The 25,549-nt window shown below is 37.6% G+C and overlaps 1 protein-coding gene across 1 annotated transcript in view; it reads right to left on the reverse strand.

Moving 5' to 3' along the window:
• Kcnq5 (potassium voltage-gated channel subfamily Q member 5) overlaps nt 1-25,549 on the reverse strand; it is a 544,104-nt gene that overhangs the window by 6,390 nt on the left and 512,165 nt on the right. Inside the window, exons 10-11 of the mRNA XM_027928097.2 lie at nt 20,079-20,187; nt 1,556-1,687 (exon numbers count right to left, since the gene is read on the reverse strand). Of these exons, the coding sequence (XP_027783898.1) occupies nt 1,556-1,687; nt 20,079-20,187 (241 nt within the window). The remainder of the gene's footprint in view (nt 1-1,555; nt 1,688-20,078; nt 20,188-25,549) is intronic.

Below are 25,549 nucleotides of genomic sequence, written 5' to 3' on the forward strand. Positions count from 1 at the left end.
CTCATTTCTACCTTGGACCAGGCAGTTTCTTAATTCAACCACTTCAAAATATGAAAAAAATCATAACTATGATGATTTTGTATTATAGAACAGATTGTCCATTAAGATTTATTGTATATCTGATATTGGATGATAAGCAGATAAGAGAGCAACAGTCTCTTTCTTTTAGAATTTGAGTGAGAGAATATACATGAGGTAGAAATTCTAGATTAGTTCTACAAATTCTGTAGCAGTTCAACTTTGTAAAAATCATCAGATAGTTCTATTAAAGGACTTGTAAGATCATGGCTGCCTAGGCAGAGATTATAATACAATGAGTTATAATTTTCAAGGAGACTTGATCAGTCTTCTTGAAATGGGAATCACTTTCCTCTTTTTGTGGAAAGTTTGTTTTAGAATTGAATTATCAGGGATATTGACTCAACTTTCCAGTTTGCTTTGCTTGCACAGAAACATAGGCAGTGCCTACTTTCTGTTATGATATCTAATGTATTAAACTATAAGCTCTGCAAGAACTGGGTCATTATTTTATTAATCACTAAATGTCCAGTATGCCTGGCAAACATAATGGGCTCAATATTTATCTGCTGAATGAATGCGCAAGTTGTGATTTCTATAATAGATCATCAGGCATTTTACTAAAATTCTGGTATATGATTCACTCTAAGCTAAGGTGTTCTGTGGGGATGCAAAAACCATTTAATCCTAGGTCCTTGCACTTTAAGAGCTGTTCAATCACAAATGTTGTTTTGTCTGAATATAAAGCAAGATTCTTTAAAAAACTTGAATTGACTAAATATTTTGATTGAAGATGCCACAATCAACCACATGTGGTTGGAATTAACATGTTGAACTCATCATTCATTTCAATCATTCAATAAGAGCTCACTGGAAGAAAAACACTTATCTATCACTGTACCTGACGGCAATGAAGAAAAGGCCCTATCTAAGTGGACATCCAGGGGGAGTACGGTTGCAACCAAATAACAGTACAGGGGTTGAGTCTCAACTCTCTGGTCTATCACACCAAGATTATGAGTGGGCCTTGGCTCTGTATTAGACTTTAGTGCTGTAAGAGGTCAGAGAAGAGAAAGGTCTGTCTTCCTGGGGTAGATAGTTGGGTAAAGTTTAGTGAAGGAGTAAAGATTAGCTTAATACTGATTGGTTTTGAAAATAACAAAGCGATTGCAACATCGGCAATAATTCATACATCAGCAACAGTCATTGACTTTTATTGAACACCCAGTGCCAGGGCTATTACATATATGTGTTACATGTATTAAATTGTTCAATACTAAGAATAACCCCAGGAGGTAAGCACTATCATTTTCTCCATTTTTACAGATGAGGAGACTGAGATGGCGGGAGGCTTTTAGTGGCTGATTTACATCTATGTTAAAAGCAAAGTAAAATCTACATTAAAACAAAAGTTCAATTGCCCACCAAAAATAAATTAGGAATATGGAACCCAGAGGTTTTGTCTGCTAAAGAGAAGTTGCTCCCAGATGGTTTTCATGCTTGTTCCTTTACAATGGATAACGTTTTTGTTGCTTACCGTGTTTGAAGGCTTTTAATTCTACATAGCATGTCCAGGTGACCAGCAGAATATTGTTCAATGACATCTTTTACATCATATGGGCGTAATGTTTCCTTAAATTTCCGTTTGGCCACATGAAATTTCATAATTCTGTATGAACAACATATTATGTATTAATTTTCATGACTTTGCTAAAAGAAGGGACCAAAATAGTTTACTGAGAAATATAAGAAACACTGGAGGGAAAAAGTCATGCATCAAATTATTTTAAGCTCCTACAGAAATGTCATATATAAGACCGAAATTACAGAGGACAATCTAAGAACATTCTTGTCAGACACACCTTAAGAGTAGAAACAATACACTTAAAAAAAAAAGACTAAGCATTAAATATTGTTCATTGAAACCTCAGATTAAAACTGTAGTTGAAATGCAAATGTATTCTTTCCCTGAGATCTCACAAGTCCAAGATGTAACACCTAGGCTGTTCAAATGGACTTTTATGTAACTACATGCATTTTTGAAACACAAATGTGTTTTGAAAACTCTTTTATTCTCCTGAAGCAATGTACACTAATGCATGGAAATTTGTGAATTTTTTTTCATAAATTATTTCTGCATTATATTGCTGGATTAGCTAAGTTATTTTATGTCAAACACAACACACTTAGCAACTAAGCTTGGTATCTAAGCTTTTAAGAAGCAGAGGCCTTTTTTTAAAAAAATATTTTTTAGTTGTCAATGGATCTTTTTTTAAAAAAATTTATGTATATACGGTGCTGAGAATGGAACCCAGTGCCTTTCACATGCTAGGCAAGCTCTCTACGTAGCACTGAGACACAACCCCAGCCCCAGAGGTCTTGTATTACAATGCCTCCCTCCCCTTAACAGGAGCCCCTGGTTTTGAAACAATATTTCATCAGTAACCTCCATGGTGCTAATGATAGCTAATCCACTTAAGATAACCAGTTACTGCAATAACTTCATAAAATTCATGATGAAAGCAAAGAAGCATTGTCAACTTAAGTTAGCCTATGCAGTCTTGTTGTAGGAAAATGTTATATATACCTATTGGTGTTGTTCAACTATTTAAAGACTCATACACTTCTATTATCAAATTCATGGCTACCAGGCTAATATTTATTGTTCCTTGGTGAAAAGTGGAAAGATGAGGAAGATTAGAGTTTAAAAAGAAAATATCCATTACCAATCCTAAGTGACAGCTTATTTCAACTAATCTAAATTGATTTATAAGTTAAAGAGCAACCCTACCTTGTATTGTTAACTTCAAGTTAATTATATCCCAACTATTGTCAAATCACTTATCTGTAATATTCTTACTCCCTCTCTTGACCACATTTTCTTCACCAATGTCTACTTTATTCAGGATAAGCTCTCCCCGCCCCCACACACCCCAAAAACGGTTAGACAGAATTATTCAGAGAAAGTAAAAGAAATCTGTTTTAATTTAACTTTTTGATATGTAGATTTGCTTATGAATTTGTTTGCCAGCATTTAGGTTCCATTGGGACACAGTTTCTGGGGTTGGCAAAAACCTGTGAAAATTCTACCCAAGCAATTACTATGTAAATATGTTCCCCTACACCAAAGTGTCAATTAGTATAGGCAGAAGCCTATCTTTTATCCAACAGTCAGTGCATAATAAGTTAGTTTTTTTTTTTTTAAACTATCACTACTCCTATTGCAGCTGTTACCACTGCTATTCTTCAACGTTGTGTGTTTGGAGTTTAGTGTAGTTCTTGACGTAGTAGGAGGAAGGACGGGAACCAATACAGAAAACATCCTCTATTCTGGATCATGTTACCAATAAAACTGGGAGAAGATATAATTGAACAGTCCAGAATCCTTCTTTGCTATTTTCAAAGTGGCTATTTGTCCCTGGGTGAGCAGGAAAGAAATTCGTCTTCATACATCTCTAGGTGGTTTTATGGTTTTAGTTAGAACAGTGGAACCCTCTGCCAAGTAAAGTGTATTGCGTGTTTTATCTTCAGCTGTACTTGATAAGATATTCTTTTTTATCTTCTATATTTCAGGAAACTGAGATTCAAAGAATTTAAGTGACTTGCCCCTTTGCAACCAGCATGATGTAAAGCCAGGATCCGCCTCACACCCGTCTGGTTCTCGTACCCACATGACCTGGTTTCCCATGGCCTGGGACCTTCAGCAGTTCCTTCTTCCCACGGAGAAGTAAGAGGGTGGCCTGGGACCTTCAGCAGTTCCTTCTTTCCCTCTGTGTCAGTGAAGGGACAAGTTTCAGCACAAGTCAGCATGTTTCCACTGACTGTAGCTCAGGCAATGGTGGCATGTCTGTCCAGTGGCAAGAGTGAACCCCCACTCTTCCAAACTGAATTACCTTTTTCCCCCTAAAGAGGCTCACACTTATTTCTTGGTCAGGTGTTGTGTGAGTTCTGTATGACAATGCATTTCAAAGTTGCATGTTGCTTTTCTCTTTTTTTTAATTAACATTATTGTTGTTATTATTTTATTAGAGCTTATATTTATACATAGTAGTTAGGTTCATCCTGACAAACTCAAACATGCATGGAGATTGATTTTACTTCATGATCCCCCACTCCATCCCTCCTATCTTCCCTCCCCTCTCCCATTCTCTTTCTTCTACTTGACTTCCTTTTGTTCATCTATTAATTTGTTTGATTGATTCTTTATATTATCCTATCTTTCCCTTCCCCTTTCCTTTCCTTTACTCTAGCTTCCACATGTGAGAGAAAACATTTGACCTTTGGGTTTCTGAGTTTAGCTTATTTCACTTAGCATGATATTAAAAATTATTATTTTAATTATACGAACTGATGGTGTACAATGTGATAATTTTATACATGCATACAGTATGTAATGGTCAAGTCAGGATAGTTAATATTTCTGTCTCCTTAAACATTTGAAGATATTTTTGATTAACATGTAATTACTGAACATATTTGTGGTGTGCCTTGTGATATTTCAGTATATGTACTGAACGAATCATGGAGATTCATATTTCTATTTTTTCATCATTGCTTTGTGATTGGAGCCTTTTAAATCCTCTCTTCTTATTCTTTATAAAACATGTAATAGGTCAATGTAAACTTATCACCCCACTGTTCTGTAGACACTTTACTTCTATCTACTTGTGTTTGGGTATCTGTTAGCCAACTTGCATATATGTACTCCTCCCCACCCTTCCCAGCCTCCAGTAGTCACTGTTATACATTCTAATTGACTTAAGAAAAAAACATTCACATGTGAGGGAGAATGTGTGGTATCTGTCTTTCTGTGTCTAACTTATTTTACTTAGCATAATGTCCTCCAGTTCCGTTCATTTTGCTGCAAATGATGAGATATCATTCCTTTTTATGGTTGGATACTATTCCATTGTGTATATGTGTCACATTTTCATTATCCATTCATCCATTAATGAGCATCTGGGTTGATTCTGTATCTTAACTATTGCAAATAGTATAGCAACAAACATGGTGGCTCAGGTCTCTTTGCTATGCTGATATAATTTCCTTTGAATGTATGTACCTAGAAATGGGACAGCTGTATCATATAGTAGATCTATTTTTAGTTTCTTGAGGAATGGTTCTCCTTAGCAGCTGTACTAATTTACATTCCCATCAACCTTATATGAGAATATGAGAGTTTCCTTTTCTTCACATCCTTACCAGCATTTATTATTTTTTGACTTTTTGATAATGGCCTTTCTAACTGGAGGGAGATGATATCTCCCTGTGTTTTTTTTTGTTTAGTTTTGGTTGGTACAAGGATTGAACAGCACATCCGCAGCCCTATTTTGTATTTTATTTAGACAGGATTTCACTGAGTTGCTTGGTGCCTCACCATTGCTGAGGCTGGCTTTGAACTTACAATCCTCCTGTCTAAGCTTCTTGAACCACTGGGATTACAGGCGTGGGCCACTGTACCTGGCTCATTGTGGTTTTAGACTTGCATCTCCCTGAAGGCTAATGAAGTTGAGCATTTTTACATAAATTTGTTAACTATTTGAGTTTAATTTTTGAGAACTGTCTACTTATATTTTTAAATTGGATGATTTGATTTTTGTTATTGAGTCTTATTTATTTATTTTTTCAATACTGGGGATTAAATTCAGGAATGCTCTACTACTGAGCTACCTCCCCAGCTCTTTTTAAATTTTATTTTGTGATAGGGTCTTGTCAGTCCCAGGCTGGCTTTGAACTTGCAATCCTTCTGCCTCAGCCTCCTGAGTAGCTGGGATTACTGGCATGCATCATCACACATGGCTGGTATTATTTTTTTTCAATTTTATTTTATTTTTAAAATTTATTCTAATTTGTTATATATGACAGCAGAATGCATTTCAATTCATATTACATATATGTAGTGTTATTGAATTTTAAAGTTCCTAATGTATTTTGGATATATCTCACCCTTATGAGATGAAGTTTGCAAAATGCTTTTCTCTTTTTCTTTCAGAAGTACATTTGACAGACAATATTTCTCCCTAATTCATATTTTATATAGCCCTTAAATAATTTCACTTTTACTTAGACAACTTATTATTTATGTGCTAGCCACATTAATGAAAATCCATTTTATAGTTTTGATCAATATTAAAAAAGAAACTGATTACCATTTATGTTATTTCAGTATAGCCATATGATGATAGTTATGTAAAGTCGATTTAAAAATTCCTAAATAGCTTACTATTTCTTACATATCATACAATTCTTCAGGAGGTACTGCTTTGTCTTATGCGCTTTATTTACAGATTTTCATACTTTATGTACCAGAATGAAATGGTGAAAACTGGATTAATAACTATCATTTCAATTCTTTGGAAAAGAGTAATATATACAGTGATGGGCTGTAGTAGGCTGGTACTGACTCCTAAGAGCTGATTCTTGAAATTGTTAGGAATTTTTATGGTTGTTAAATATAGCCAATATTAAAATTTAAATCTTATAAACTTACAGTCAAATACATTGTATTAAAAACAAAGACAATACATACTCAAAACTCACCATTTCCTAATTATTTTATTAATATTGCTCTTTTATGGTCCTGCATTGTTCCTTCCATCTTTGTATCACTGTGGTAGAAATCCAACCTAATGATATAATGCTGCACATCTCTTTTCAATTCCAGGATTAGGGATAGCCCATTGGAAGCTTGAAACCAGTGATTGTAAAAGTATTTACGGTACAGAAATTTGGCAAAGATGTAAACCAGCACTTTGTTTTCCTGGAGAGCTGGTTGGTAAGCATGTCCTAGTGCGCTGCTGAGGGCATAAGTCCATCTTACTAAGGATTAAGCTTTCTAAGATGGAGATCAAATAGGTTTTCTTAGCTGGCTGTATTGTGGGTTGAAAACAAAAACTGAAAAGAGGTTTGAGGTAAAACCAGGCTTGGTGCCGTGGAGCAGTAGTTCCAGCTACTTGAGAGGCCTAGGTGGGACAAGGAATAAACCCAGGAATTTGAGACCAACCTGGGCAATATAGTGAGACCCTGTCTCAAAAAAAAAAAAAAAAAAAAAAAAAAAAGAGAAGTTTAAGATGAAAATTTTAACCCATAATTTTATGTTTTATATTTTATATTTGCAGAGGGAATGTTTAAAGACATAAATATTTTTTGAAATCAATAATTTATATAAAGAATGATGGCCCTGACATTTTACTTGTTATGTAAGGAACAACGAAACATGTCCTAATCGTTTCCTGCATGTAAGGCAAGCACTCTACCATCTAACCTGTTATAGCCTTGGAATAAAAACTTCAAAATGTAAGTAAGACCATATTGCCCCCTCCTAGGATCCTCTTTTGGGTTACATGACCTACTGGGTAAACATCAGATTCCTTAGCATACCTTCTAGAGATGTTTATGGAGTGGTGGTCTCTTGTCTACCTCTTTCACCTCCTCACCTTTCTCTTCCTCTTTGGAACGTAGGTTTCAGCAAGTATTTGTAGGTCCACAAAAACACCATTCAATCAATTATCACTTTATTTACTGCTTCTTCTTCTCTCTCTCTTTTTTTTTGTGATGCTGGGGATTGAACCCAGTGCCTTGTGCACGCAAGGCAAACACTCTACCAACTGAGCTATCTCCCCAGCCCACTTCTTTTCTTTTTTGATTTTCTTGTCATCAAAGTGCTCATTCCTCAGGGTTCTCTCCTTGTATTCCACTTCAACTGCTAACTATTCCAGATTCAGCGCAATAATAAGCTTCTTGATATATATATATATATATATTTTTTTTTTGTGTGTGTGTGCGCACGTGGTGCTGGGGATTGAACCCAGGGCCTGTGTATGTGAGGCAAGAACTCTACCAACTGAGCTATATCCCTATATCTTTCAATCATAAGCTTCTTTAGGAAGTCTTTTCCAGCTTCTCCCACTGGGGTAGATAGTCTTTCTTTGTGCCCTCAAGTGGGCTATCATGTAGTTAAATACGTGGCAGTGTATTTCACCCACTGGCATTTATTAATGTCAGGAACTGTTTGTTTGCTTTGAAGGTACTGGGGATTGAAATCATGAGTGCTTTACCACAGAGCAACATCATAAGCCCTGTTTGTTTTTATTTTGAGACAGGGCCTCACTAAATCACTCAGGCTGGCCTCAAACTTGGGATCCTCCTGCCTCAGTCTCCCAGGCCACTGGAATTACAGGAGTGCATCACTGTGCCCTGCTAGGGACTGTGTTTTTTATCCTAGCATCCTGCACAATCCCTGGCAAGTATTAGGAGTTCAGTAAATGCTAGCTGAAGAAATGAATGAGGATTTACTATTGCATAGTTGTTTAAAGCTTTTGTTCTGCGATAAGGCAGTCTTTTGTAGAAATCTAAAAAGATTGTCTTAGGTTAGATTCAAGTTCTTCAGGCACATTTCAGAAACAACATACCATTTGACTCTCCTCCACAGGTACAAGAAGCTTCTTAAAATAAAACAAATGCTTATATGTTTGAGAGCAGGAACATGCCTAGTGCAGAAAAATAATTTAAATAGAACTGTTTCTGAAAATCATGAAAATAATAATATTCTTTTCTCTTAGATTGCTACTGTAATTAGGATCTCACAAAACAATTGAATCACAAACAATAAAATGTCATTATAAGGAAGTAAGGAGAAAGGCCAAAACAAGTTAAAGTTCAAGTAATGAACAAATGATATTGTAACCCAGTCAGTAGCAAATGTAAATAGAGAACTTATATAAAGTCAGTATGGAATTAGGAAATGAACCAGTTTGGTTCCAGTGTTGAGCTCTTAATTATAGTACTCATTATTGTCTTAAGAAACTTTATTGTATTAAGATGCTTTGAATATGCTAGGGTTCACATGTGGCTGGCACAAGCAGGTGCTTAATAAACCTTTGTGAAGTGAAAGGCCTGTACTATTGGAATAATTAGATGGTCTGTTGTAGAGCCATCAAGAGGCTAAGGAGTGACTGACACACTCATTGGCTTCTTTTTTCACGAGGGTAAATAGCATCATCTGGTCAGTAGAGAACAAAAAGCCAAACTCAGTACTGTCAAGTCTCTTTTGATGCTGTTGATAACTAAAAGGATAGGAAATCTAGAAAACCTATTAAACAAAATCGACATGCCCCTGTAGTACCACTAGAGGGTGGAAAAGATTCATCACAAACCCAAACTGTCAACTTGAAACTGAAGAACTCTGCTCATACAATTTTCTGAGTACGAAGAAATAACTAAAGTTAAACTCCGGGTAGAATATATCTATATATATACACAAACACATGTGCATTTCTAAGGAAATGTAGGTGCATTTGTTTTGCTGCCATGAGTTATAAAATCTTGCAAAAGTCTTGTTCCAGTCCTCTAAATCAGGGCAAAAACATTGCATATGAATATGCAGAGTTAAGAATGATGAGAAAACAGAAGCAGCAATGACTGCTGCCACCACCAAACAGATGGATGGGTCCGGCCAGCAGCCAAACCATGTGCAGGGTGGAGAGGGCTCAGCCGACAGTGCACTGAAGAGGCAGTTTGATTGACTGTGAAGACAGCAGAACTTCCCAAGGTTGGCTGCTCATTGGGATCACCTAGGGAGCCTAGGTCTTACCTCCAGAAACTCTATTTGAATTAGTTCAGCATGTAGTCCAGAGATTTTTAAAATAAAAAGCATCAAGATATGCAATCATTCAGTCAAGGTTAAGAACCACTGAGGAGGAGGTAGGTCTGGGGTGGTGGTGCAGGGTATTGGGGGTGGAAAGTCTCTGCTCCCATTCAAAGAATCGATCATGACTTTTCCAGTTTGCATAAATCTTCTAAGTCACACATGTCATACTGATGGGCCAAGTGTTAACGTGCCTTGATGTCAGGCCTCTAATCAGAACCCCAAAGCTTCCTGTTTTCCGCTTCCTTGATGAGGTCTGAAGTTTCATGCAAGCAGTGAAGAAGTTCTATTAATTTTTCAAAGGATTGTTGGAAAGGGAAGGGAGTGCCAAGGTGACTGATTCATACATTCTTTCAATGCATATTCATGAGCACCTACGCTGTTGTGCTGGGCACTGGGCTAGGCCGGGAGGAGCACCAGCTCTTCTAGGAGGGAGTGGGCAGAGTTGAGGAAGCCTCCCACATGATGTCAATGAGTACTCAGCCCCACTGAGACAACAGTTGCTGCAACTATGAATTCTGATAGGATTTGAGGGCCTTATGTACCCAGAGCCTGGAGCTGTCCATATGAGCTCCCTGTGGCTGCTTTTCCAAGTGATGACAACCATGTGTCTGATGAGCAGGACTTGGGAATCCATCCATTCATCCATTCATTCACTCATCCACCAAACATTTATTGAGTACCTACTCTGCACTAGCCTATGTGTTAGATGGCAGGGATACTTTGATGAAGAAATAAATCTTGGAGCACTTCCAGTCTAGTGTGGATGCAGGACTGTGGGAAGTACAGGTTACCATGGGAGAGCAGGAAAGGAAGATTTGGCCCATACTGGCAGAGGTGGTAGGCAACCATTTATGGAAGAGTGAACTGTCTTTTACTAGCTCTTCACCCTCATCTCTAGATATTACTAAATTTCTCAAGGCTACAAAGTGGTCTTATGATGCCAGATCTTATGTTTTGGGGTAGATGTGTGATTCCCCAGTCCCTCTCCTTGTTTTATGTTGGCTAATTGGACTGATTTACTTTACCAAGATGCATCTATATTCTTCTCCCATTTGCAAAACTCTATCTTCTGATTTCTGACTCTTCATGAGAAATACAGTGTCTAGCTCCCTTAAAACCAAGGGTACCAGCGTTCATTCTCTTTTTTTTTTTTAAATAGTGTCTCATACTCAATACAGATTTTTTTTTTTGAGAGAGAGAGAGAGAGAGAGAGAAAGAATTTTTTAATATGTTTTAGTTTTCGGCAGACACAACATGTGTGGTGCTGAGGATCGAACCCAGGCCGCACGAATGCCAGGCGAGCATGCTACCGCTTGAGCCACATCCCTAGCCCCCCAGGATTCATTCTTGAGATGATCTAGGGCCTTTCCATCACTGAATCTCCCCCATAAAATCTTTGTCAACTTTTAGAGATTAGTTCAGGGATATTGATCATAGAACAAATTCAGCAGACAACTAGGACTACAGAACTGGCTAATTTGGGTTACTATTAAAGGCTATGCATATGACTTTTTAGAATGTATTAATGTTGTTTTCCTGTTGATATATAAACATAATTCAAAAATACAAATTTACATTTGTGTACATAGTATTTAGATCCTGAAAACAAACTAAATAATTATACACCAAAATCTGGGCACAGTGGTATATGCTGGTAATCCCAGCAACTCAGAAGGTTGAGGCAGGATGGCCAGTTTGAGGCCAACCTTGGCAACGTAGGCCCTAAGTAACTTATCAAGACCCTATTTCAAAATGAAAAAAAAAAAAGAAAAGGGCTGGGGTGAAGCTCAGTGGTTGAACCCCTGGTTTCAATCCCCATCTCTCTCTCTCTCTCTCTAACACACACACACACACACACACACACACACACAAATAAAATAAGGCCGAAGAATTATAGCTAAGACTCCTCCACCCTTTCTTCATCTCGGACTGAGCTGCTAGGCAGTAACTAAGGAACCCCAGGAGTTGCTAAATCTACTGACCAGTCTCATTTTCTTGCTTTTGGCTTTTAATAGAGACATTAGCCCTAACTCTGTAGTCTGTCTGGTGTCCTCACTGCAGGGGCAAACAGATACCCATTTATCTGATTTAGGACATTAGGACAAGTTCTGTGGCTGCACTGTTTCCACCAGTGGAAGTGGAGTTGTTATTTTCTTGATTGTTATTATGGTCCCTTATTTGCAGGCTCTACTGTAGATTTTGTTAGATTTTCTTTCAAAAGGGTAAGAGTAGTAAGACCCAAGGAAAAACTTCCAGATCCAAGCAAGTCTGTAAATGGTTAACTTTCCCACTAGGATTCTGTGGTAGCTAAATTTGTGATTTTGTTCTCTTAGGAGTATAAAATCCTTCATAAACTTTAAAGTGTGAAATAAACAAGTAAATAAATAAAGTGCTCATACATCTTAGTTACTCTTAAATATTTTTGGTCATTGCAATAAATATGAGATTCATTTTAAATTATAGCCAATTGAAAGGTTAAAAATCTCAGATGTTACCAAGTGTGTTTTTCGTGGAAACAATGTAGCCTCAGAGAAAAATGTGGTTACATGTAATTATCTTCAAAACAAAAGCAAACAATAAGAATCTTCAAGGGAATGTATTAAATGATTTAAACAATATGTGCTAAATGATCCATAAAGTGCTCTTCTAGTAGCATCTTTTATTGTAATATGTCATAGACCTCGCTGTTAATAGTGACTTGCAAACAAAGACTCATCACCTCTGCTAGAATAGCAGAGATGTCATCAGCAAAGTTAAGAACTGGTGATGATTAAACAGCTTGTAGATTTAGCAGAAACATGTGCAAACATGTGCCTCTTCTCTATTGTGGAGTATTCTTGTCTGACATATAAAGTGAGATTCAAGAAGGAGTCAGAGTTGAGATTAAATTTTAGAGAAGGGTCAAGACAATGGTCTTAAGCTTGCCTTTTAGAATAGGAAGAATAGCAGGGCAAGAAAACTGGAAAACTTTAGCACCCAAGCCAGGATTAACAACAGGGTTTGATTTGCATATCCACCTTGGAAACTCTGAAATGTCATCAGTGATTCTTCAGTGCTCTGATCAGATCTGAGCTATTTTAGAAGAGTCGATGAGTCTTCCCTAGTTACAAAGAAATTCTTGACACTTCATCTATGTTCATATTAGAGTGAAAGTTTCTGATAATTTAATTTCTGTTTACATCTGGCTTCAAATCCTTTCACCTCTCTGAATTTTCCTCCAAATTCCTGATGACCTCTTTGTTGCCATTTTCAAAGGACCTTCCTATTTTTTGTCTTCTTTGACCTTCTAGCAGTGCTTATTGCAGTTGACCTCTGTCCTGCTTGAAGCATGTTCCTCTTCTGGGTCCTCTTTCACCACATCTTCTGATTTACACCTATCTGCTGCTTTGAGTTGGTCCCCTTGAGAGCCTTCTTCCTTTTGTAGCTCCTTCCATGTCTGTGAGTCTTAGAATTCTATGTGGACCATCTTCTCTTCACTTCCTGGGGTGAGACTTGTATAAGCCTTTTATCTCTGTGTTGATGGCTACCATGATTGTCCCATTCCATATTTTTTCCTCCCACTCTTTTTAAAAAAATTTAGTTGTTGATCTATCTATCTATCTATCTATCTATCTATCTATCTATCTATCTATCTATTTATTTATTTTTATGTGGTGCTGAGAATTGAAACCAATGCCTCACACATGCTAAGCAAGCATTGTACCACTGAGCCACAGCCCCAGTCCTCCTCCTACTCTTTCATTCCAACCTTTCCCATCAGTATATATCCAAATCCTATAATTTTTAATGTCCACAATGTTCTGAAATCCTTCCTCCACTATTATCCATCATGACTATGTGTCTCAGGTCCCAGCAGATCCAGGCACTGTAACAACAATGTCTTTTTTGATTTGTTCTTTATTTTATAATTTAGAAAGACAGCTGGGTGTGGTGGTGTATGCCTGTGATCCCAGTAGCTTGGGAGGCTGAGGCAGGAGGATTGCGAGTTCAAAGCCAGCCTCAACAACTTAGTAAGGCCCAAAGTTTGCATGTCACAAGACCCTGTCTCTAAATAAAATATAAAAAGGGCTGGGGAGGTGGCTCAGTGGTAGAATGCCTCGGGGTTCAAATTTCAAGTACAAACAAAAACAAAAACAAGAATGACGACTTTCTGTAGTGTAAAAAATGGATTGCAGTGCAATGTACCAGTCTGGTAAATACACTTCTGTACTCAAGATTTCCTTATGTTCCTGTTCACTATGACAGTCCTCTCTTCAGCTTCACCTCTGCTCTTGTAGGTTTCCACCATATATTGATACATAGTTTCTTTCTTTTTTGGGGGGATGGGGTATTCCCGTCAGGAGCACTCAACCACTGAGCCACATCCCAGCCCTGTTTTATATTTTATTTAGAGACAGGGTCTCACTGCATTGCTTAGAGCCTCACTGCTGCTGAGGCTGGCTTTGAACTCATGATCTTCCTGCCTCAGCCTCCTGAGCCATTGGGATTACAGGCATGCGCCAGGGTGCCAGGCTAACACATACTTTCTAATGCCACCTTCACTTCTTTTTGCAATTGCAATTCCCTCTCTCCTTAATCCTCCCCTCCTTAATAACCTCGTACCTATGAATCTACCGGATCTCTCCATTCATTCTCTCTTTCCAACAAGTCTTCCTGAATGCCATCTCCCAACAAGTACTGATTTATGTTGACTCAGAACATCCTGGACTTCTATTATTGTAGTGATGTGTGGCTCTGCATCATGATTGACTCTTTACTTTTCTGCTAAACCCTCAGGACTTTAAGTGGAGTTCTCTCTCCTTCCTGCTAATGTTTATTTCTGTGCAGAGTAGAGGCTCAATACATATTTTTTGAGTGCATGCACTGACTTTCTGGGAGGAACTTCAGAGAGAATGTAGTCAGGACTCTGAAAGGGTGAAGGAGGGTGAGAAAAGAGGTAACTTCTACCTCTTACTGTCCTGACTTCTTTAAAAGGTCAAAAGGAAGGCAGCAAATTGCTCCTTTTATGTGACTTGTCATGGAAGCAGGTGGAGAGATAAAGATCAAAATCCACTTTCTTAGCAGACAATGAGCAGTAGAGGTGGCAGCATACTGAGGAGACACCAAAGAGCTCAAACAATTCAAGGGTGATAACAACTAGCACTTCATAGTTCTTACCTTGTAACAGCAACTGCTCTAGGTGCATTGTAAATGTTAATTCATTTAATCCTTTCCACAACACTACTAGGACAATATTAGTGCCATACCCTTCTCACCAATGAGGAAACAGGCCCAGAGGGGTTATATGAGCCACTCAGGGCCCAACAGAGGTGGTACTGTTTGTGGACCACTTTTCCTACACAGCAATGGGAAGGCGGGTAGTAGAGTAGAATTAACCTGTGATGTCAGGGTAAAATCAGCTGCAGCTTCAACTAAAAAAATGTTTATTCCTTGCCCCTTGGGCTGAAGCGTGTTCCTCCAAAAGGTCTGTCCAAGTCCTAACTAACCTTTGGTGCCTGTGAGTGTGATCTTATTTGCAATTAGGAGGCTTGCACATACAATCAAGTTAAAACAAGGTCAGAATAGGCTAGGATGGGCCCTAAATCCAAAGACTGGTGTCTTTTTCAGAGACAGGTGCAGGCAAGTTGGTAGAGAGAGAGGGAGTGAGGGTGGGGGGAGACAGCACCAGCCATGTGAAGGTAGAAATAAGCTATGAGCCAAGAAACATTAAGGATTGCCAAGAACTATCCGAAGCTAGGAAAGAGGCTGAACAGATTATCCCTCATAGCCTCAGGAAGGAACCAGCCCTGCTGACACCTTAATTTTGGACTTCTAGCCTCCAGAACTGTGAGAAAATAAACTTATGCTCCTTTAAGCCCCCCCAAAAAAAAAAAAAATAAAAAAATAAAAAAATAAAAAAAAAAGAAAAAAGAAAGAAATTTCTTTGAGCTGGTTGTGGTGGCACACACCTATAATCCCAGTTGCTTAGGAGGCTGAGGTGGGAGGATGGTGAATTCAAAGCCAGCATCAGCAACTTAGTGGGGCTCCAAGCAACTTAGTGAGACCCTGTTTCAAAATATAAAAAGGGTTGGGGATGTGGCTCAGTGGTCAAGTACCCCTGGGTTCTGGTACACACCCTCCCCCAATTCTTTGAGTTTTCACCCTAGACCTTTTTTAAAAAATTTATTTGCTTCTCTAAAAGGCTGGTGTGACTTGGGAAATGAAAGGTTGCATGTAGAAAAACATGAGAGGCATGGTGATTATAGCATGAAGGTACTAAGAGAAGTTAAGAACCAGATATAATCAATAACTTCTCTTTCATTTCTCTTGAGAATAATGAGTATCTGCACTGGTATTCTTGGTTATCTTCACAAGGAAAATAAGTTGCATCATATTGTGATCTTGAAGATGGTGGAAAACATGGCAGGATAAAGCAAGCTGATAGAACAGTTGTTAATGAAGTTACCATACTTACCTTTTGCCTTGGTGTACACATCTAAGAAACTACCTAACCAGTTTAGTACAGGAAAACAAGTTACCTAATTTCTTTTGTATTTTAAAAAGTCATTCTTGGACTCTTTTAAAAATATTTACTTGTATTGGATATAACTTTCAAACACTTGCTATCTCAAATTTTAAAAAAGCATATGTTAATGTTTTATGTGAAAATCTGCCCAAGACTCATACTTACGTGGTGACCTACAATGTCAAGTCTTAGTGTGAACAGTCACAGTCAGTATCCACTCAGAGAATTCAGAATCTCTGAGAAAAACACACCCAAGCAATTTACGGGCTATATTTTTTAAACAGTGATAGGAAAACTGTTGTCCTACTATGAGACAGGGAAAAGGGGATATGATGAATGCTCTAGATTTGTTTGTAGAATGTCTAGATTGATTTGTTTACTTCCTTCCTAATTTTTGCTTTCTGTTTAGATACTAATTTCCCTGAATGGAGGAAAACAAACTTAACATTGTTTGAATTGAGTCATGAAGCCAGGCACAGTGGCGCACACCTGTAATTACAGCAGCTCAGGGGGCTGAGGCAGGAGTTGGAAGCAGCCTCAGCAACAGAGAGAGGCCCCAAGCAACTTAATGAAACCCTGTCTCAAAGTAAAAATTGAAAAGGGCTGTGGATGTGGCTCATTGGTTGAGCACCCTTGAATTCAATACCAGGTACTAAAAAAAAAAAAAGTACAATCTCAGACTGGGAATGTGGCTCAGTGTTAGAGTACCTAGCATGCACAAGGCTGGATCTCAGCACCAAAAAAAAAAAAAAAAAAAGTAAAATTTCTTTCTAATCTCAGAGGTGAATTTGAAAAAATATTCCATAAAATTTGTACATTTTCATAAAATATTATTTTGAGAAAAATCTGTGAAAATTCTAAAGGAAAAATACAAAACTAAGTTTTTTTTTTCTGAGTAAAAGACATATTTTGACAATAGTCTAAGAATAGTCATTATTTTATATGTACTATAAAAAGTGGCATCATTCATTAAAAAGGCAGAAAGTGCATTTGGATAATAGAATCCAGACAAATTCAGGGTGGTCTTTTTTATTTTTAATTTTTTAGTTGTAGATGGACACAATACCTTTATTTTTTTTATTTATTTTTATGTGGTGCTGAGGATCGAACCCAGTGACTCACATGTGTGAGGCAAGTGCTCTACCACTGAGCCACAACCCCAGCCCCAGAGTGGTCTTAATATTCTCATTGCCTGAGAATTTTCACTCTCAAAAGTAAGTAGAAAATGGTTAGATACTTAATAAATATTAATAACTGAAAATGAGAATTCCTACTTTGTAAGTGTAGTAATATCATTTTCTATACTATCATCCTTGCAGTGGAATACATATTTTCTATTACACATTTTAGATAAGAAAACCTATTATTGTAAGAGCTACTGGGATACAAAAGGCATATTCAAGCACTTGTATTAAGTATTCAAACAGTCAAAAAAAAAAACAACAGAGAAAATGCCAAGACAAGTTGTTATTTTAGAGATTAATAATATATAGTTTACACTTGAATTAATAATGCATGTGTAAACTATTATTGTGAGTTGCAAAAGGTGGACATTTTCTGGCAAAAAAATCTTTCAGTCAACTGATGCTGCTGAACTTATTTATGTAATTAAAATTCTTAAAAAAAAAGAACACTTTTGCATATGATTTAGGAACTTATACCTGCAAACTTATTTTCACAACTGTTAGTTATATGGATTGGTCTTTTAATTACATATCTTTAGAAATTAAGTACTACCATGAATAAAAGACTTCCAATTAAGTTATTAAACTATTTAGTATAGTTATTAGATTTTTATAGAATCCAGTAATTTTAGCTGAAACTTGAAAATGATAAAAAAAAAAAGACCCACTAAGCAAAATCAGGATATGGCGGAGAAAAACATCCTCCTCAAGTGTCACATAGTACACAGAAAGTTTCAGAAATCCACAACAAGGATAGACAGATAAATAATTCAATTAAGTTAAAAATAAGGATGAAGAAAGAATTCTAAAAATCAAGAATTCTACAAAGGACATTACAAAATCAGTCAGGTTTCAAGAAGGTAGAGCAAAGTAAATCTTAAACTGTTGCGAAAGCGCTTAGCTAGCAGAATAAACCTATTTCATTTTCTTTCTTGCAGCTCACAATCCATTTTATAGGTTGTGAAGCAAAAGCAGAAAGCTTCAGAAGGTCTTGGGAAATGACAGAGACCAGGTTAAATATGACTTTTAAGAAAACTAATCTGCTTCCACTAGATAAAATTTTCTATTCTTGTTGCAAGTTAGATTAATTTGAGGAATGAATTGTCCCCTCACCCTTTCACTTTAGGATCTTTCATGGATATAATCAATGCATGTAAGGAATCTCAAGGTGACTTCTAGACCACCAATGTCCAACAGAATTTTTTGCAGTGAACGAAATGTTCCATATTTTCTTTGTCTAATATTGTAGCCACTAGCCATCTGTGGTACTGAGCACTTGAAATGTAGATTGTGAGACTGAGCTGCTGAATTTTAAATTGTATTCCAGTTCAATCAGTTCAAATTTAAATAGTCTCAGGTGACTAATGGTTACTGTATTGGAAAGTGCATTTCTAGATCCTCTGCATCTCTTTAACTTAAGGTTTTCAGACATCATTTCACTACATATTCTGGATTTTCTGGGCTTAAATATCATCCAAGACTTCTAGTTTCCCCAGGGTAGGATGATAATATAGTTGGTTGACTAAACTGGGATACTTTGAGAAAAACAGGGAATATTATTAACGATTACTATGAGAGAAGAGGCATAATCTGAGATTTTCCAGGCCAAATAGGAAGGTGTGATCTCCTGTAGGACTTGATACTTGAATGGTTCCATTGGGAAATAACTAGGCTTTACTTAATTTCTTCTGAGGTTGCTGTTAAAGATAGGTTAAACATAAAAAATGTGCACTATGTATTTTTACCATACCATGATTTTCTTTGTCCCCACATTCACCAAAATCTTTTCATTCATTTCTGCTTTTGTAGTAAAAAGCCATGGCATAGAGAAAGCCATGTCCAACATGATGCTAACTGACCAAATAAACAGACATAATCAGTCATGCTGACATGAGATTAGACAAAGCATCTGAACAGCTAAGCTGTTTTGAATATTTTAAATTTTGCTTCTGCTTTTTGGTAAGAGGCAGAAAGTGCCAAAAAAATACCAGAGGTATTATTATTATTATTATTATTTTTTTGCATTACAGTCACTCAGCATTCCCTTACAGATATAAATTCTCCCAGAGGGATTTGACGAGACAGGCTGAGAATGCAGCAGTTCATTTAGTCCACATCCTGAATTTTTTTTTTTTTTTTTTTTGTGTGTGTGTTTTTTTTTTTTTTTTGTGAAGGGGAAGAGGAGACTATAAATATAAATTTAAGTTGCTTTGGATGCATTCTTAGCTTTCTGCCATCAATAGAAGAAGCAAAGTTAAGATTAATCATTAACAATTACATTTCAGGACCAAGTCACTGCATTGTAATTTGGGTTTCTCATTTTCAGAACTCAATATCTTTTAAAATAACCCAGAGGACTTTATCTTTGATACCAAATACAGAATGTAGATTGGAGCATCACATCCTAAGTATCATTTAAAAATCCAGTTGCATCAATAAACGAAATGTCCTTAAAGGAACAAATACAGACAGCATGCTGAATCCTATGTAATTTCTCCAGGATGGCCCGGCTTTTCACCTTTTAGAACATATTTTGTGTTGCACGCTATAGAATTTTGTATTTAGAAAAAATATTTCACAACTTAATAGGCATGTGAATGATCAGGAAAAGGAAAAGTAGTTATTCTAGGAGATTTACCTGCTAAAGAAGAACTTAGCAACATAGTAATTCAAATAATCAGAGATTTGCCTCTGAATCATTTGGTTCCAAATTTTCACTAACCTGATAGCTCTAATGACAGTTTTAAGCGGTGGGGTGAGATCTTCGACTGATACATCACATTGGCATCCTTTTTCATCATATACATCATCAGTGCCAAGTGCGGTGTCAGCTGCAAGAGAAAAACGCCAGTCAACACCAACGACAGCAATTGAAAAACATGATGCTGAATTATCTCACAGGAACAGTAGGTACTCACAGATTAAGTTTATAAACCAAGGTATGTATCAGGTCAGCAACTCTTTTCCCAACGTTATTCTTTCTCATCTTCTATAGTCTCCCCAGTTTTGTGTGATTTGACATGAATACTTTCCTGAATTGCTCTTCGTGGGGAAGACAGTGGTGAGTATTTGTGTTCATCTACCCATGCTCTTTTGCACAGTTCCTTGGAAACTAACAGCCTGAGTTTAAATAACAGCTGTTTGGAGTTAGAAAACAGTCTTTGAACATGTAACTGGCCTGCATATGTAGAGCTCAAATCCCGTGACATTGACCCCATGAGCCCTATGCCCTGAACAAGTGAGCTAAGCAGCCAGACCCAGGAATGCTGGCTACTTGTTACTGCATACAGGCAGGCGTGGCCCAGGAAAGAGCTTGCTTAAGACAATACAGCCAAAGCTGAGAGCAGATTTTCAGATTAGATAAGAAAATCAGTTCCTCATAAATCAAACAAATTTATTTTGGGGTTCAACACTGAGAAAAGGGGAAGAGTTATAATAAATAGCAAATCATTAAAGGTTTGTAAGATGAATCAAAAGTAAACTCATATATTTGCATTTTTTTTCCACTGACAAAATATTGAAAACGAGTTGAAATTCCTTGAAGTTTCATCCATTTAGGGACGGGATAAATGAATATGGATAGGTTTATATAATGGAATATTAGGAAGCTGTAATGATATATTATTTTTTATTATAATCATTAGCACATATTAACTGTATAAAACAGTGGGTTTCATTGTACAATATATTGTTAAAGAAAAAAGTCTTCATATTTCTCTGGGATTAAGAGCGAATTTTATTCTTTTTGCTTGGCTATATTTTCTAAAATTTCTACAATGAATATGTATTACCTCAGTAATACACATGTAAACTAAATAATAAAATTGCACTCATGAGAAACAGGTTGTGTGGCCTCTAAATGCTGGATTTATATGGTCCGAGCTTCTATGTGTTGACCTGTACTACAGCACTGACACTACTTTGTGTTGCCTTTGCTCTGTGCAGTGTTCATTTGGTAAGCCAAGGGAGAGACTTTGTCTATGCACTGTCCTGGATGCTTCAAAATCCAAAAGGATATTGGAGGTTCATTCTTTGAGACAGTTTGTACTTGGAATGCTGTTGCTGTGTCATTTAGTTCCTGTAATATTCACTGTGTATTCACTCCATTTACATTGTGCTGGAGTGGAGGTGGTAGTGGGGGAAGAGATGATGGGATATGTATGTGGATGAGTCGTCACAGTTCTTCTTCATGGTCTCTTTGGCCTTCTCTCCTAATCAGGAGGAGAGATGGAACTATCACCTCTCAATTGTTACAGTAACTGGGATATTGTCAGAATTCATCCCCTGAAATTTTTATGCTGAAATTTAATCACCAGTGTGATAGTTTTAAGAGCTAGGGATCTTTGGGAGGTGATTAAGTTAGGACAGCAGACTCCTCATGAGTAAGGTTAGCAACCTTATAAAAGGGCTGGAGGGAACTAGTGAGGCCCTTTGGCTCTTCTGTCTCTTGCACCATGTGACGACACAAGGTTCATCTTCTCTGCAGAATGCAACAAGGCACCCTCTTGGAAGCAGAACCCCAGTCCTCAGCAGACATCGAACCTGTTGGTGCCTTGGTCTGTCCTAACTTCCCTAACTATGAACAGTAAGTTTCTGTTCTTTATAAAGTACCCTGACTCAGGTGTTTTATTTTTTTAATTTTTATTTTTTATTAGTTGCTCCAGACAATGCAATGATCCTGACATATCATACATTTGATTCAATGGGGTATGAATTCTCATTTTTCCATGTGTACAGATTGCAGGATCACATTGGTTATACAGCCACATATAGACATACAGCAATACTAGTGTCTTTTGTATTCTGCTGCCCTCCCTATCCCTCTCTCTTTTCCCCTCCCCTCCCATCACCTCTCTCTACCCAATCGACTGTGACACATTTCTCTCTCTCTCTCTTTTTTTTTGCTTCCCCCTCACACCATCATGACTCAGGTGTTTTGTTACAGTAGCACAAATGGATTAAGGCAGATATCAACCACTCACTGAGATTTATGCCAGCCCTTAGGTGAAGCTTCTGCATACATTATTTTCTTACATGGAATAGCTCCACAAGTTGGTGATGGCGTTATGCAGAAATTGAGACTTGGGGAGGGTAAGTGCCTTGTCTGAGGCCATGAAGGTGGGTAAGTGAAGATAGTAAATTGCAAAGCATGGCATTACAATCAATTTCTCTGAAGCTCCAAAGCTCATACACTTTATATTGCATCTCCCAGTGTCGGAATGCATTCAGGGTTCAATAGTGACACATAATGTTAGGAGAGACAGAGTAAAGAGCTTATAACGTGTTGCTGGATGAGTTGGGTACCTTTAACTTTTCTCTAGAGAAGTTGGCTACAGTTTAAATGACAGCACATGATTAACTCTGTTTGACAGCTGGTTCCTCAGTGATGACCTTGAGAGTGGCTGGCTCATTTTGCTTGATTGACCACCCATGCCACACAGCCATTACAGCCCTGAAACATCATGCCCATGGTGGGATGACATTCTTTCAGAAACTGTTCATGGTTTCTTCCTCTGATTTGATCTCACCCTGCTTAGTTGCTATAGTGGGGTGATTAGGTTTGCTCCCAAAATTTATGTCCACCTGAAACATCAGAGTCTGACTTTATTTAGAGAGTTTTGCCAATATAATAAAAGGTAAGGTTTAGATAAAAGCATACTACATTGGGTGGACTCTAAATACAATGAAATTGTCTTTATGGGAGAGAGAAAAGGAGAAGACATAAAGACACCGAAAAGACAGAGGCAATAAAATGGAGCAATGCATTTACAAACCAAGGAATACCAAAGATTGCTGGCAACCCCCCAAAACTAAGGATCATTTCTTCTCCAGAGACTCTGGAAGGAACTAGCCTAGGAATACCTGGATTTTGGACTTCTGGACTCCTGCATTGTGACATTACCTTTCTGTTGCTTCAAGTCACCCAAGTTGTGGCAATTTGTTGTGGTAGCCTGGGAAACTAATGCATTTGGGAAACTATTCACCACTTTCCACTTCCAATTCTTCACTCTAGGACAGTAATGATTATTATAATAATAGTAATAAGAGCTTTTTAGAGAAATCTAATTATGTACCAAGAACTTTAATTGATTGCTATAAAACCCCATGAGGTGTCTTACTATTATTGTCCTGTTTTACAGATTATAGAAGTGAGGAATAGAAGGTAAGGAGACTCCCTCAAGGACACTTGGAGAGTGAATGATACAACCAGAATTTAAACCCATGTAATTGGGGTCTGGAGCTACCTGACTCTGAACTTCACCTCTGACCCCTTCCAGATTTGTCCTTGTCTCTTTTTGGCAGCTGTGTTTTCTTCTGTTGTATTATATTTTCCTTCACATCACGGACAAAGGATCCAATTTGGAACAGTGTGGTTACCATGGACATGTGCTGAGCTAGTCCACACCCTAAGGGATCCCTGGAAATATACATACTCTGGAACTTCAGGAGAGTGTATGAGGGGTAGAAGAGGAAGATAGGTAGAGGGGGTGCTCACAATCAGGGAAGAAGGTGGACAGAGCTGAGGTGACCAGCTGCTATTATGAAGCCCTGTGAGAAGCCCAGATATTAGCGACACAAAGGGAATATCCAATAAGACACTCTGTGACGATTCTCTGTACGAGTATAGAATTCATGAGAATGTTCTATGCTGTCCTTCAAAACAGAAGCAAGTGACTGCTTTCCCTCCTCTGAACTCTAGTGAGAGGTACCTCGAATAGCTATCTTATACCTTAGGAAACTGGGGAACACTAGAATGGGTTCAGGGAAGGCAGATCCTGGGATACCTATATTGATGATCTTTTTTTGTGAAGACAGTATAACCAAATATAACATGATGATGAAGGTCTCAATGGCTAAATAGCATAAAATGCAGGGCCTTATCATTATAAGATTAATGAAAAACTGGTTTTTCAGTAGGTGTCTACTATAGTGCTGATACTGAAACTAATGTTCACAACTGACTGTAAATGGAGCTGGGAACATGCCACATGGTTATGGGACAGCTACTTGCTAGGTCAGTGCTGCACTGCCTTATTCCCAACAGGAGATTCATCTATTCCTCTTGTTTGGGAACAAGGTTGGACAGGAATGGGAGTCAGACACCAACTATATTACATTTAAATGCATCTTATTGGGGAGTTTTGTTGTAACAATTTATAACTTGATTACTCAATGCATAAATTAAACACTCAGTCCTGCTTTTTCTTTTTTTAAATTTTGGTAGGTTTTGTTAGAGCAAATGAAGAGGAAGTATATTTTTGCTGGCATGTGTTGAGGCAGAGGCTGAATTAAAGATTTTTTGTCCTCTTTATTTCGAAGCCAGAAAAATGGGAAAGAAGTTGCTATCTTTGTTTCTTAAGTATCTTGAGATGTCAATATTCTTTTCAGCGAGGTTAATAACACATTAAATGTCTTTCTTTTTTAAAATGTTTATTTTTTAGTTTTAGGTGGACACAATATCTTTATTTTATTTTTATGTGGTGCTGAGGATCGAACCCCGTGCCCTATGCATGCCAGGCAAGCACGCTACCACTTGAGCCACACCCTGAGCCCCAATTAAATGTCTTTCTTATGATTACCAGGGGCTTTAAACCTTCTATGAATACTAAAACACCTGGGTGGGACTAAATTTTCAGCTGAGGCTGGCTTTCTGCCCTCTAACCAGATGTCTGGCTTTTTGCCCTGGCATTTTGGGAGATGTGGGTTAAGGGAACATAAGCTCATGTGAGCACAGATCTGCACAAAATCTAGTCATAAAAGGCAAAATGGCAATGGAGGTGTTCCTCCTATTCCTGGTGGCCTACCCCATACATGGTCCATACTTGGCATGGAGGAGAAAAAGAATAAAATGTAACTCTTTGTCTCCCCCATCCCTTTCCGGTAGCCTTTTTCCTCCCTCCCTCTTTTCATTTTCCTTCCTTTCTCTTTTCCTCCCTTCCCTTCCCTTCTTTCTTTTTATTTATTTATTTTTTGAGGGGCTCTGGATGGAGCTCAGGGCCTCATACATGCTAGGATCACACCCTACCACTGGGCTATACTCCCAGCCCCGTTTCCTGTGAATTAGCAGTGTTCCCGGAATGGTTCCCAAACCTCCCCATGATACAGTTTGGAAAATCTAATATGAATTTTGAAAAAATGCTACTTAAAATTGGTATTTTTCATAGTGTTTGGAAAGAACCACTTGGCCCTTAG

Source organism: Marmota flaviventris, chromosome 6, assembly GCF_047511675.1.
Source record: "Marmota flaviventris isolate mMarFla1 chromosome 6, mMarFla1.hap1, whole genome shotgun sequence".
Taxonomy (NCBI): domain Eukaryota; kingdom Metazoa; phylum Chordata; class Mammalia; order Rodentia; family Sciuridae; genus Marmota; species Marmota flaviventris.